Source organism: Oryza glaberrima, chromosome 2 (genome assembly GCF_000147395.1).
Source record: "Oryza glaberrima chromosome 2, OglaRS2, whole genome shotgun sequence".
In the NCBI taxonomy this organism is placed as follows: Eukaryota; Viridiplantae; Streptophyta; class Magnoliopsida; order Poales; family Poaceae; genus Oryza; species Oryza glaberrima.
In genome coordinates this window covers 10,600,949-10,614,596 of record NC_068327.1, presented here as the reverse complement: position 1 = coordinate 10,614,596, position 13,648 = coordinate 10,600,949, and the positions used below count along the sequence as shown (strand labels likewise).

Below are 13,648 nucleotides of genomic sequence, written 5' to 3'. Positions count from 1 at the left end.
GGAATCCAAGAGCGAACGTCGATGTTGAGATGCTGAAGAAGTGGCATACAAGTTTGATATTACAAGGCACGTGTCATCGTTGCCGAGCTTGCCGCCCAGCGACCTAGCAACTCCGACTCCATGGCGATCGCGACATCGTTGGAGGCACCGCCTAAACAAGCAAGACAACACCAAGCTCACACTTTGGACATCGGCCAAAGTGATTTATCTAGTATTAGAGTTGATGAGGGTATTTTTTACTTTCATGATAGTTGAAGGAGGTAAATAAGACTTAACCCTAAAGAAATAAATGAGGGATGATGGTTCAGAGCTATCTGCATTGCAAGTCGATTGCCGAATCAAATTTGGAGAACCGTACAGGTTGATCAAGATGATCGTAGTCGTAGCGTGCAAATCATGCATCCGGAAACTGAAATTCTTCACTCTCTGTAATGAAATGAAATATTTTTCACTTCATGAATAAGCATGACTTAGTTGCACAGAATTGTACGAGACTGAGATCATGTTGGAGCATTACAACAAAACGAAACGGTTGCAGGTCGAATAAACCGGGCAACAAAATAAGCAGGATTACGGGATTTCGGGTCAATATCAGCATCACGCATATCCCAAAGTTATAGAACCCCCTTAATTAGGCACACCTCCTAATTAAAACCAAATGCCATCATAGATACAGGCGTTAATTAAACTGTCATCAGCTCCATTGCTAACTCATAAATTAAAGGGATACTACCATCTAATCACATAAACAATCGTTCACAGAATAGCTCTCGAGAACCAGAGACACAAAACCCAGTAGCTCAACTCGTCACGTCATATCCTTAGCTCCACAAGCCAAAAATCTTCTGCAACTTGAATCTTCAATACAACCATCTGCTTGTGAACAGTGAACAGAATAAGTGTATGGATAATGAAGCAATATAAATTAGTACTACTAAGGATGCAAGAAGAAAATTGAAGCAACGAAAAGAAATGTTTTGTCCAGGCACAGACAAATCAAAGTCTTAGCAATGCACTCATATGCTCATCATTGTAGTTTGAAAACAAATAAAGCAGATTTGAGATATTGAGAAAAGTTATGTACGGCTGTTACACTAAGCTACCTTGTATTCGCTCAGCCTTTAAGCAGTGAACTAACTAAAATGGTGCCAACTTATAATCTTCATGCCAACAGCCCCACAAGGCTCAACAAAATCCAAATTAAAGATTAAATATGATATTCATATATGGATTTTGGATTAACCATTGATTTCATTTGTATGTTAACTCTAGATGAACAACTTCCTGAGTTGCTACTGTGACTTGGTTAAAGAGACTCAGAAAAAATCATGTATCCCTGAGCGAGCCTCACAGGCTCACATAAACAAATCAATATTCACGTATCAAGGCTCCAAATTCAGCTGAAATAAATGCAGGCTTAGCATAGAATCCTCTGTGCTTGACCAAACTGACAAGTGTGGTGGCATATACTCCCTCCATTTCAAAATGTATGACACCGTTGACTTTTTGCATAACGTTTGACCATTCATCTTATTCAAAAAAGTTATATAAATATCATTTATTTTATTGTAACTTGTTTTATCATCAAATAAAATGTAATCTTAACTTATACTTTTACATATTTATGTTAAATTTTTGAATAAGACGAATGGTCAAACGTTGTATGAAAAGTCAACGGCGTCACATTTTGAAAATGAGGTAGTACATAATTAGGATGGTCATCTAGACAAACAAGGTAGCTACTTACTCAAATTCCCATGTCAGTACTAGCAGGTAGCTTGAACAGAATGCAACTGTTGTTCTTTAGTGGAGTTGATGAGGTCAGTCAACAAAATCAGGTCATCTATACAAGACAAGGTAGTTCCCTCCATCCCACAAAAAACCAACCTAGTATTGGACGAGACATTCCCTAATACAACAAATCTAGATAAGCTCCTGACAGATTTGTTGTACTAGGAAATGTCACATCCAATACCATGTCAGTACTAGCAGGTGGCTTGTAAAAATGCAACTGTTCTTTTAGTGGCATTATTGGGAGCAGTTGGAGCAGCCAACAAAATTCTTCAAGAGAAACCCTAAATTCACTAGAGCAATGGACATCACACAATAATTTACTTTGAAAAATATAAAGCATAACTTCAAACATTAAGCTATTTATATCAACCTAAGCTACAATTAACAAACAAAACTACAAAGAACTTGAAAATAAACTATGCTGCCTTTTGCAGCACAAGATTCATATGGACAAACTACCAGTAAACATTGCATATATCAGTTGTGGTAAAAAAAAGCATTATAACTCAGTTCTGCAAAGGAAAACCATCCCCAAAAAATGACTATTCACGGTGAGTAGAGTATAGTAGGTACAAAACATTACAATGACAACCTAGCAAAGCAACAACTGTGCGTTTGAATAAGGTAAAGCTAACTATTTCAGGAGTAGAATGCAAGAGATGCTTTATTCATAGTGTTCCCTTGTTCACTACTCCTACCTCTCAATCCTTACAAAGTGTAGGTACAGTTTAATTTACAACCAATCAAGAATAGTAGAATCCAACAGATGATATATTCAAATCACTCCCTTATGTTGCTACGTATGACAAACTCACCCTCTCAACACCTACAAAGTGTAAGTTAGCTTGATATACAAACCAATCAAATATTTAGATGGTTTGTACGTGTCAAATATGGCTAAATCTTTCGTTGGCTACACTTTCCATAATTGCACATGTTTCACACTAAACTGACCACATAAGAACAGGGTTGTTTCAATAATTAGTTCAGAAGTCACACTCAAATTTTAGAAGCAACAAGAACACTTTAAATGCATTTAGCTATAACAGAACTTTAATATACAAATGGGAACATAATAACGCAAGTAAGAAGAATGTATACCGCACAAAAAGGATATCAGCACCGCAATGTTTTAGTCCAGCAATCCTAACAAAGCATTGGCTACTTCCTTCTTCGTGTCTGCTAGACGGAGCTGCATTCTCACTTCCGCTATCTTCTGCTTCTTGATCTTGGATTCCAGGGTGCAAGCCTTATCATCACTAATGAACTCAAAAGCTCTCTTGAAGGTTGATCCACATGGATGCTGGGCCTCAATTCCGTTCACAAAGGAAGCAAGGTTGGGATACAAACTCTGCAATTCAGCATACTCCCTCCGTATGCTTGGTACATTAGCATCTTTATCTACTTTCTCTTTGTGATTTTCCCCTCCTGTTAGGATGCCACCATTTTGGGTGCCAGCGGTGGCCTCCTTTGGCATAACACTGTGTGTGTCGCCATCCAATTTCCCATTGTCAGCCTTCCCCTTCTTACTCCCAACCAAAGTACCATCATCGCGAGCGGCAGTTGTGGTGGCCTCCTTTGGCATGACGATATGTGTGTCCCCATCCAATTCCTCTTTGCCAGCCTTCTCCCTCTTACTCCCACCCAAAGTTCCATCATCATCATCATCATCATCAGTGGCAATTGTGGAGGTCACCTTTGCCGTGCCACTCTTTGCTTCTTCATCCAATTTGTCTTTGTGGCTTCCCTTCTTCTTACCCTTGGTTGGACTAGCAGCAAGAGCGGCCTCCTTAGATAATCCAACCTTTGTTTCCATACCTGTTTTCTGCTTGTTGGTTTTCCCCTTCTTATTCTCTGCCAGAGTACCACCCTTTTCATTAACAGCAATGGCGGCTTCATCCACCTTATCTTCCTTGGCGGCTTCCTTTGAATCTCCACTCACCTTATCTTTCTTAGCTTGCCCCTTCTTGTTCTTTGACGAATTGCCAGCATCCTTTGCGTTCTTTCCCCAGATTTCTGACGATAGCTGATACATCCGCAGGTCATCCTCTTTAGCTGGTAGGTCGCCGCCGTGTTCAACTTTCTTGGCAGTGGCCTCGTACCGCTGCTTGAGCCTCCGCACCTTCTCATACATGTCCGAATACTTGATGCTCTTCCTCTCGAGGCTATCGCCCACAGCAGCGATGATCCCCTCAACGTTAAGCTGCGTGCCGTGGCTCTTGAAATGGGCCACGAGGACCTCAAGAATCTTGACCTCGTCATCCGTCGTCCATCGCGATAGGGCCTTCCCAGACTTGCTTGACGGCGAGGGCTCCGGCGCCAACTTGGACTTGCTCACCTTGCCGGTAGAAGGAGCCGGCTCAGCGGCGGCCGCTTTCGCAGCCTCAGCCTTGGCTGCCTTCTTGGACTTGCCCGAGGAGGGAGCGGGCTCAGGCGCCGCCGCCGACGACGACTTCTCCGGCTTGGCCTTCTTGGCCTTGCCCGACGGCGCGGGCTCAGGCGCGGCCCTCTTCTTCTTGGCCTCGGCTTTGGCCTTCTTCGCCGACTCCTTCTTGACGGGCTCCGGCTCCGGCTCCGACTCCGACGAGTCGCCTTCCACCTCCTCCCCTTCCTCGTCGCCGCCGCCAACCTTCCGAAGCTGGAAACCTTGGGCGTAGGTGTCAGTGTCGGAGTCCTCCTCCTCCTCCTCCTCATCCGACGAGGCGGCGCCGCGGCCGCTGGGCTTCTGGGGCGGTGGGGCGACGGGAGACTCCCTCTCCTCCTCCTCCTCCTCCTCCTCGCCGCTTGAATCCGCGGAGGACTCGGCCTCGGGAGGCGGCGGCGGCGGGGGCGGGGGCGTCGGCGCGCGGCGCTTGCGGGCCATGGGTGATGGATGGCTCGCTCGCTCGCTCGCCGCTAGGGTTTTGGGGCGGCGGAGGAGAGGAAGCGGGGGAGATGCGAATGCGAATGCGAGCGGCGGGGTTCTCGGCGTGGGCTTTGGGCCTTTGTGGCGGGTTGATTTCAGGAGACTGTTGGGTTTCACTGACGCGTGGGGCCGGGTGTAGCGTACGCTAACGGTTCGAATTCCATTTTTATTTACTTGTTGTATTTATTTTGGGCATTTCGTAAAGGAGAAAGTTCTTTCAAATGTCGCGATTTGCCCGGAGGAGATCGAGGTGAAAACTGAAAACCGATCATGGTAGGTTTTACCAAAACAGCGCGAAAGCCGATACAAACCATAGAACCGGTGACTTTTTTTTTTTTGTTAATTATGTATGAAAACTAACTAAAATCAATTGGAATTCACAAATTGGGTCAGGGTGGTTTCAAGCAATGGCGGAGCTAGAAAATTTTTTAAGGCCGGATAAATATAACTAGTATTTATTATAGAAATTTCATCACCAATTTACTCACTAATATAAAAAATTAATGGAGTTTTCGCCTGCCCAGGCGATGCCTCCGCCATTGGTTTCAAGAAAACCAAGCGATTCCTAAAAAACAAATCGGATCTGTGAATCCCAATCGAGAATTCGGGGCTTGGGGTTTGTGCAACTTCAAAGTAATAACATCAAGATCATCTCTCGGTCTTTTATGATTGGAAAATACGCTTGAGATCAAGAGAAGCAATTTAATGTGGCGGCAACAATATAGAGAAAGGTAAAGAGAAAAAAGTTGTCACAAGATAAATTGAATGATAGGAGATACTCGTCCCAAAATATAAGAGATTTTAGGTGGATGTAACACGTCCTATTATAGTTAATCTGGACAGACTACGATATGTTGATATATCATATCCACTTAAAATCTCTTATATTATGGGAGGGAGGGAGTATGAAATAAAACAATATTACTGTAGATCAAATTTCTTAGTACTACAAAATATATATATTTCCTTTGTTTTTCAAGCTTGCTAGCTTTCCATTTATTGAACCCACGTTATTATCCCATGGTCACGTGTTTTGCAGTTAGTCCTAATAAGATATCCATTATCATAAAAAAAAAAGTAGCTGAAAATGGAGTGTGCGGCATGTACTAGGGCGATCGAGAGGATATGCAGCCGGCACACGGCACGGCAAACAAGCAGCGCGTCAGCCAGAGCGTGGTATGATGGACGGGCGGTGTGCCGGTGTGGCGAGGCAGCCAGCAAAACCAAACCAACCGCACACGATCGCACGAGACGACTCGCCCAGCCACCGATCGATCGCCCATCGTTGCCGCGACTTTTTTTGTTTCTTTCCACGAGGCGAGAGCTCCATCTGCGCTCGTCACATGTGCCATTGTGCCAATGTCACACGATTCCCTTTAGCTATCTCTTCGTGAGCCCATATATACGTGTACAATACAATAGGAAAATCACATCCAAATGTGCAGCAAAATTGTAAATGACAAAAAAAGAAGAAGCATCGACGACAGAGCTAACTAGCTATATATATAGCCTGGAATACTGCATTTGCATTGTCTAAATCGGCACACAGTATTTTATTTTTCTTTTTCAAGTGAAATCACCGTCACGTTTGGCTGTCCCACTGTTCTCCTCGTGCCTTTCTATTTTGTTTTCTTTTATAAACATGTATGGCTATGCAGGGTTCACTTATTCACATTTTTAGTGTACGTTAAAAAGCCGTGTAAAGATAAAAAGAACATGTCCGATCTTTGCAAGGTGTTCATATAAAGGTAAGATGTTCGTGTATACATTATATGGATGAATGTATACGAGTTGTGAGCGCACTTTTTTTTTCTTAAGAAGAGAGGAATATGAATTCCTAACTACCCCTCACAAGTAGAATGCATGGCAATCAGGGGTAGAAACATCATATCGTGTGTGTGGCTGAGTCAATAGTGATCAAGGTGGACGGAAAACGATTAAGAATTAACGAAAGTGTTAAAAATGAGAACGTGGTGAGCTTTAGGTGCTATTTAGTATCTTTCGATGCTATAAAAAGAAAAAAAAGATGATATATAACCAATTTTGCAAAAAAAAACCTATGATTTGAGACAATTATAAGGAATTTAGAAGGAATTCAATACCTTCATTCCAAAGCATCATATAGGAATTTATTTCGATAGAAATGTAATCCTCCAAAATTCTTTTATTCGAAAGGAGCCTTAACTTTCATAAGAAAATTAGATCCAAACTAAAATTCAGTGTTGTTTCTAAGATAATACATGGTAAATAAAACTACCATAGGTAATACACGGTGAATAAAAACTACCGTAATATAGTAAGTAGTTTATATATCCATAGTACTCACTCCGTCCCAAAATGTAAGCATTTTTAAAATATTGTCAAGTCATTTTTTTAACTATGACTATTAATAGAAAAAAAATATTAAAAGGTCAATCATATAAAATTGATGTTACTATATTTATCATTAAACAAACTACAATAATATGTAACTATTTTTATTTAAACATCTTAGTTTTATAGATGTTGTTGGTCAAATAACATTACTTATGATATAATCTCTTGATTTCCATGTTACTCATGCACCTAATAACGTTAGTTCACTAGCCACAATATCTTTTTAGTTTTATCTCATTTCGTAAGCTTCGCGTGAGACGGTAGTTGAGAGGTGCACTACTCTACTACTCCATGAGTAGTAATATAGACCGAAAATATGCGCCCAAGAGCAAGTGACACATATCAGTGATCTGTGAGCCGTGGTTTGTACGTGCACACAGAGCAGGATTTGTTCCCGTCGCGAGACCACGCAGCGTCTCACTGACGCACTGCGCGCTAGCTAGCGCGCGCACACGCGCAAGCGCAATGCCGCGCGGTGGGCGCGCCAGCCAGGTGGGGTGGGGGCCAAACGAGCAGTGCATCTGCATGTGTGCTGCTGTGGTAGCCCAGCCCACGCGGCTCTCGTCTCGTGCCGCGCCCATGGATCGGCGAACAAACCAAGCGGACGCGGCCGCCGCCGGAGCTGAGCGAGCCCATCGTTCTCCGGCGATGGCAGGCAAACCATCGGTACATGCCGCGCTTTCCGCGAGACGCAAAAGCTTCCCAGCTCGCCGCCCGCGCGCGTCCCATCATTCTCGCCACCCCCAATCGCCCTATAAATGGCCGCGCCGCCATCGCTGGTAGTCCAGCACCTCGTCGACTTCTTCCAGCTTCCATAGCTAGCTAGCTCGGCTCGCCATGGGCCACGCCGTCGCTTGCCGCCTCATCCTCCTCCTCGTCTTCCTCCCCTGCTTCTTGCTGCCGCTCTCCGGCGCGCACGCCTTCCCGGCCTCGGCGCTGGAGGCGGAGGCGGTGGCGGCGCGCCACCGCCGGCTCCGCATTGCGCTCAACGCGACGGCGGTGCACGTGGGGAAGGCGCTCGAGGCCCTGTCGGGCGCCGCCGTCGCGCCGGCCTCCGCGGTGATGACAACGCCGTTCTCGGCGGGCTCCTCCTCCTCCTCGCCGCTCGCCGCCGCCGCGCGCGACGACTGCGCGGAGCTGCTCGAGGACTCCCTCGACCTCCTTGCCGGCGCCGGTGAGCCCAGTGCCGCCCACGACGACGCGGTCACGTGGCTCTCCGCCGCGCTCACCAACCACGACACCTGCGCCGACAGCCTCAATGAGGCCGGCATCCCCCACGGCGCGGACGCCGCGCCCCACCTTGCCGCCGCCCGCGCCATGGTCCGCGACTGCCTCACAATGTACGCGGAGGTCGCGTCGGCGGCCATGGCAACCAGCAACAAGGACGGCCTCGCCGGCGTCCCCGTCCGGAACGGCGGCGGGAAGAGCAAGAAGCAGAGGAAGAGAGGGAGAAGAAGAAGAAGCCTCTTCCCGAGGTGGCTGTCGGCGAGGGACCGGAGGCTGCTGCTGGGCCCCGCGGCGCCATTGGTGGAGAGCGCGGACATGGTGGTGGCGAAGGACGGCACGGGGACGCACCGGACGATCTCGGACGCGGTGAAGGCGGCGCCGGAGCGCAGCGGGCGGCGGACGGTGATACACGTGAAGGCCGGGCGGTACGACGAGAACGTGAAGGTGGGGAGGAAGAAGACGAACCTGGTGTTCGTCGGCGACGGCAAGGGCGTCACTGTCGTGTCCGCCGGCCGCAGCGTCGCCGACAACTTCACCACGTTCCACACCGCCACCTTCGGTATGTCATTTGTCGCCACGATTTACTCACTCCATTGTCATTTCATCGAACATTTTTTTTTAAAAAAAAGAGAATGTTATGGTGTCAAGAAGAAACAATTTTGATCTATCACGTTCTCTGAAACTAAACCTTTCATTGCTACCATTAGTGCATTTTTCTTTTGTACTGTTTTCATATCACATAAGTTTAGAAAAGAATGCTGTTGCTCCCTCTATTCCATAAGGCACAACCACTTTTCTTATATGTTTGATAATATAAGGCATGTATGCAAGCATACAATTAACTATGACATCTTCTCCATTAAATTATTACTTTTTAAATTCTCTACTCTCATGTTATCTAATTCTATTGGATGCATGCATTATATTTATTAGGATGATTCAAACTACAAGATGATAATAACTATTTCTTGGTCTTTGGATTAAGAGTGGTTGTGCCTTATATTTTAGAATGGAGGGAGTAATAATTAAAAACAATTATATTTTATAAAAGTATTTTTTTTTCACTTTTTACTTTTCAACTGACATTGCATCCCCTGTCTTCACCATAGATAGACCTATGCTGATTTTGCACAAGAAATTAAGTGTTACAAATAGGGACGATTTCCTAGTTTGTCTAAATAAACTAATTTTACTTTTGCGCTCAATGCAAGAAGGTAGTAGTAAAAACTAGCTAGAGGCAAGTTATTAAATTGCAATTATTTTAGTGATATGAGCAGTGACGGGTTGCAATGAGCTTACAGGAAAACACAATTAATTCATTGCTACCGAAGTTAAATACTACAACACTATGCCAACAACAGAAGAAACTTCACTAATCACAATAATGATCTACTCCAGCCTGTTGTGAATGTCTGATGTTGGAACCATCCAATTTATTTTGCGGTCATTAGTTCTATTAAATTGGTGGATTCTTTCTTTTATATATTTTTTTGCTGGGCAATTGATCGATCGTTATTCCTGCTGTTACTTCTGCAATCTCCTAACGCTTCTACTGTTCCGCAATGAAGACCACTTCGAGTAGGATTAGCTCGTAGTATTAGGCACGTACTAATAGCTTCTGTAGATGACTGGGTATAAAAGCTGGTAAATTTCCTGAAAAGAAACGGTAGAAATGGACTACTCGTTTGCGTCATTGCGGTAACATGGCGTAGTGTAGTGGGTGGGGGACTTAATCACTTAACTGAACCAGAAATCGGATAGCCTGCAGGCAGGCAGCGGTATGGCGCGACATGGCACGTTGCGAGCACTGCTGAAATTTGACAAGAATTTGTTGCAAATTAGTAATCTCGTACTAGTATAAGAAAGCAGCTTAATTAATTTGTGTGAAATTTGTGGCAGCGGCGTCGGGGAGCGGGTTCATGATGAGGGACATGACGGTGGAGAACTGGGCGGGGCCGGAGAGGCACCAGGCGGTGGCGCTGCGCGTGAGCGCCGACCGCGCCGCCGTCTACCGGTGCAGCATCATCGGCTACCAGGACACCCTCTACGCCCACTCCAACCGCCACTTCTACCGCGACTGCGACGTCTACGGCACCGTCGACTTCGTCTTCGGCAACGCCGCCGCCGTCCTCCAGCGCTGCAACCTCTGGTCCCGCTCCCCTCTCCCCGGCCAGAAGAACACCGTCACCGCCCAGAACCGCCGCGATCCCGGCCAATCCACCGGCCTCGTCATCCACGCCTGCCGCGTCGTCCCCTCGCCGCCGCCGCCGTCGACGGCGCCGGCCGTGGCGGCGCCATTGGCGCCGACGTACCTGGGGAGGCCGTGGAAGCTGTACTCGAGGGTGGTGGTGATGATGTCGTACATCGGCGGGCACGTGCCGCCGGAGGGATGGCTGGCGTGGAACGCGACGTTCGCGCTCGACACGCTCTACTACGGGGAGTACATGAACTACGGCCCCGGGGCCGGGGTCGCCGGGCGCGTGGCGTGGCCGGGCCACCGCGTCATCAACGACAGCGCCGAGGCGGAGCGGTTCACGGTGGCGCGCTTCATCTCCGGCGCGTCGTGGCTGCCGGCCACCGGCGTCTCCTTCCTCTCCGGCCTCTCGCTGTAGCTAGCTCAACCATATGCTGCATGCGCATATATATATATATACCTGTTGCGTTGGCATGTGCACGCACGTACGTACTTGGGATTATATTGATTTGTTGTAGTAGATTCGAAATGGGATGGAGCGATTTGATTTGCATTCAGAATTTGGAATTTCGGTTTCACCGCGGCGAATTTTGCGGTTACATACATCGCATCGTTCTAGGCTTCTAGCGGTGTTTGTTACGTTTTCACTGTAAGGTGTCGGTGTCGGTGCCGAGCGATTTGAATGAATGTGGGGGCTGGCTCACTGTGAGCTCTTGTGCGGTTTGGTGATGAGAATTCGAGTGGGTCAAGTGACAGCCCATCGATAGACTCTTGCGGCGTAACTTTTTCTTCAAATTTTCAATTTTTCCATCGCATCAAGACTTTCCTACAAATAAACTTTCAACTTTTTTCTTTAAACTTTTAATTTTAGTCAAACTTTCAATTTTAACGTGAAACTAAACACACCCTCGAAGCTAGCATATCAAATGCGCATGTACTTTGGTCTGTGAGACCGTGACAAGCACTGCAATGACTAAACACTGATTAGTTACCTATGCAATTATTAAAATATATAAATATTGAATTTAATAAAATAATTTGTTGCAGTAGATGTTGCTAAATGTTTTTTTATAAACTCAGTCAAATATTTAATATATTTTACCTAGCTTACTTACAAACAACCCAGCGAAAATTTGGTTGTATCAAGGGTATTCATCTAATATATGGACCAAAGAGAGACTTCGTTAATTAGGAAAAATGTCATGTGATTTGTAATAATATAAAACAAAGAGAGTACACAACAGTAGGTGCAAAACCCATCTCATTCTCCAAACAACATAAGATGGGTGATATGACTATTTCAACATTAAAATGAGGATAGCCCCTAAAACATTTTGATTTTTAAATAGATGGTTTGCATATCAAAATGTTTAGAACACAACTAAAACCACTTGGCATGAAAAAAGGCCGAGTTCTAAACTTCAACTCCGACCTACAATTCGATATATAGGTTTCTTGTTAACAACTCCGACCTACAATCCGAGACTATTTTAATTAGGAAAAAAGGACATGTTTTCTAAACTGCTAAGCAGTTTTTTTAAAAAAAACTATGGAAAAGCTTTTTTCTAAAAAATATCAAATAAATCCATTTTTTCAAAATTTATAATTAGCTAATACTTCCATCAAGGAGTAATAAAGTCAGCCAAAAGTCAAAAATCCGCGTGGAAATTGACTCGTCACAAGCTGGACCAGACGACCGCTTCCCCTTCTCCCTCTCAGCTGCGCTTCGCGGGAACGCCATGGAAGACAAGGGGACGCAGCCACCGGAGCCAGCCGCGGCCGCGGCGATCTCGTCGGTGCTCGCTAACGACGACCTCCTCCGCGAGATCCTGCTCCGCCTCGGCCTCCCCACCACCCTCGTCCGCGCCGCCCTCGTCTCCACCCGCTGGCTCCGCCTCGCCTCCGACCCGGCCTTCCTCCGCCGCTTCCGCGCGCGCCACCCGCCGCGCCTCCTCGGCTTCTACCACACGGCCAGGGCGCGCTTCCAGGACGAGGTCCCGGCGTTCGTGCCGCTGCCCCAGCCGCCGGAGCTCGCCGCCGCGCTCCGCGGCGCCCGCCTCCGCCTGGCGCCCGGCTCCTCCGGCTCCGGCCCCGACGCGCCCGTCATCCTGAGCTGCCGCAACGGCCGCGTCCTCGCCGCGGAGTTCCCTCCCGATGGGCCACGGGTCAGCATCATCAGCCCGATGCACCCCGCCCGCCACCCACCGGCTCTCCCGCTGGTCTACGAACTCCCTCGCCAGCCGGGGCAGATTCTGTATGCCTCGTGTATGCTCCTCTTCCCAGATGTCGGCAGCGACGATCCGTCCTACACTTTCGTGGAATTTCTACGCAAAGATCAGGAGATGTTGGCCAAGGCAGTTTCTGTAAGGGCTGAAATTTCGGATCTGAACAGTGTCCGTGAATCGGCAACTATAGAGATTCAGGAAAGCTGGGAAAGGAGCATAAGGCGTGATGTGCTTGTCAATGGCAATCTCTATCTGTTGGGAGGGAAGGGGCATGTTCTTGGGTTGAATTTGGCATCCATGAGGCTATTCTTGTTCAGATTGCCAGATGGTGTGCAGCAGCTACACCGGATGGGAAACATTGAGCTGCTACGCGCAGGCGATTCCGGCTTATATCTCATCCATCTGAAGGGGTTTCAGATTCATGTTTGGTTCCGCGCCTCCGATTCCGACATCGGTGGTGGCAACTGGGAGCTGGTTGATAACATCTGCTTGCGTGAATCGTTTGGTCAGTTTGCAGAGCCCAATTGGGAATCAGGGGATGCTCTGGTTGCGCTCCATAGGGTGGAGGACAATGCTGAGGTGTTCTTGCGGGTAGACCGTGTGATCTTCCACATACATATCATGAACAGGACGGTAAACAAAGTGTTTGAGATGTCACCAGAGGCTTATAGATATTTTGACATATTTCCATTCATGATGCTCTGGCCTCCCACCTTCCCACAACTTAGGAATGATCATGATCAAGATCAGTGATCCTCAAAGGCGCATTTGTCTGGTGCCTTGCAAGTATGGTCCTGAATTTGTCTTGTAGATCTCTCACTGTTAGAATCTGCTTATGTTATGTATCTCTATCTTTTAAGATGAGGTCGAAGATTAATGTACTATGCATCAAGAATATATATTACCTGATGCTATCTTTGTCTGCTA

At 46.7% G+C, this 13,648-nt stretch overlaps 3 protein-coding genes across 3 annotated transcripts; 2 read left to right on the top strand and 1 right to left on the bottom strand.

Annotated features, from left to right (window-relative positions):
- Positions 1-526: 526 nt before the first annotated feature.
- Positions 527-4,755, bottom strand: LOC127762425 (uncharacterized). Its single transcript, XM_052286934.1, has 2 exons — positions 2,896-4,755; positions 527-873 (listed from the first exon to the last, which is right to left on the bottom strand). The coding sequence occupies exon 1, from the start codon at positions 4,655-4,657 to the stop codon at positions 2,927-2,929; it is 1,731 nt and encodes a 576-aa protein (XP_052142894.1). The 5' UTR covers positions 4,658-4,755; the 3' UTR covers positions 527-873; positions 2,896-2,926.
- A 3,157-nt stretch (positions 4,756-7,912) lies between these two features.
- LOC127762426 (pectinesterase-like) lies at positions 7,913-10,914 on the top strand. Its single transcript, XM_052286935.1, has 2 exons — positions 7,913-8,861; positions 10,202-10,914. Exons 1-2 carry the CDS (start codon positions 7,913-7,915, stop codon positions 10,912-10,914), a joined length of 1,662 nt encoding a protein of 553 aa, XP_052142895.1.
- Positions 10,915-12,181: 1,267 nt separating this feature from the next.
- On the top strand, positions 12,182-13,648 carry LOC127762429 (uncharacterized). The gene has a single exon (XM_052286938.1). It carries the CDS (start codon positions 12,236-12,238, stop codon positions 13,472-13,474), a length of 1,239 nt encoding a protein of 412 aa, XP_052142898.1. The 5' UTR covers positions 12,182-12,235; the 3' UTR covers positions 13,475-13,648.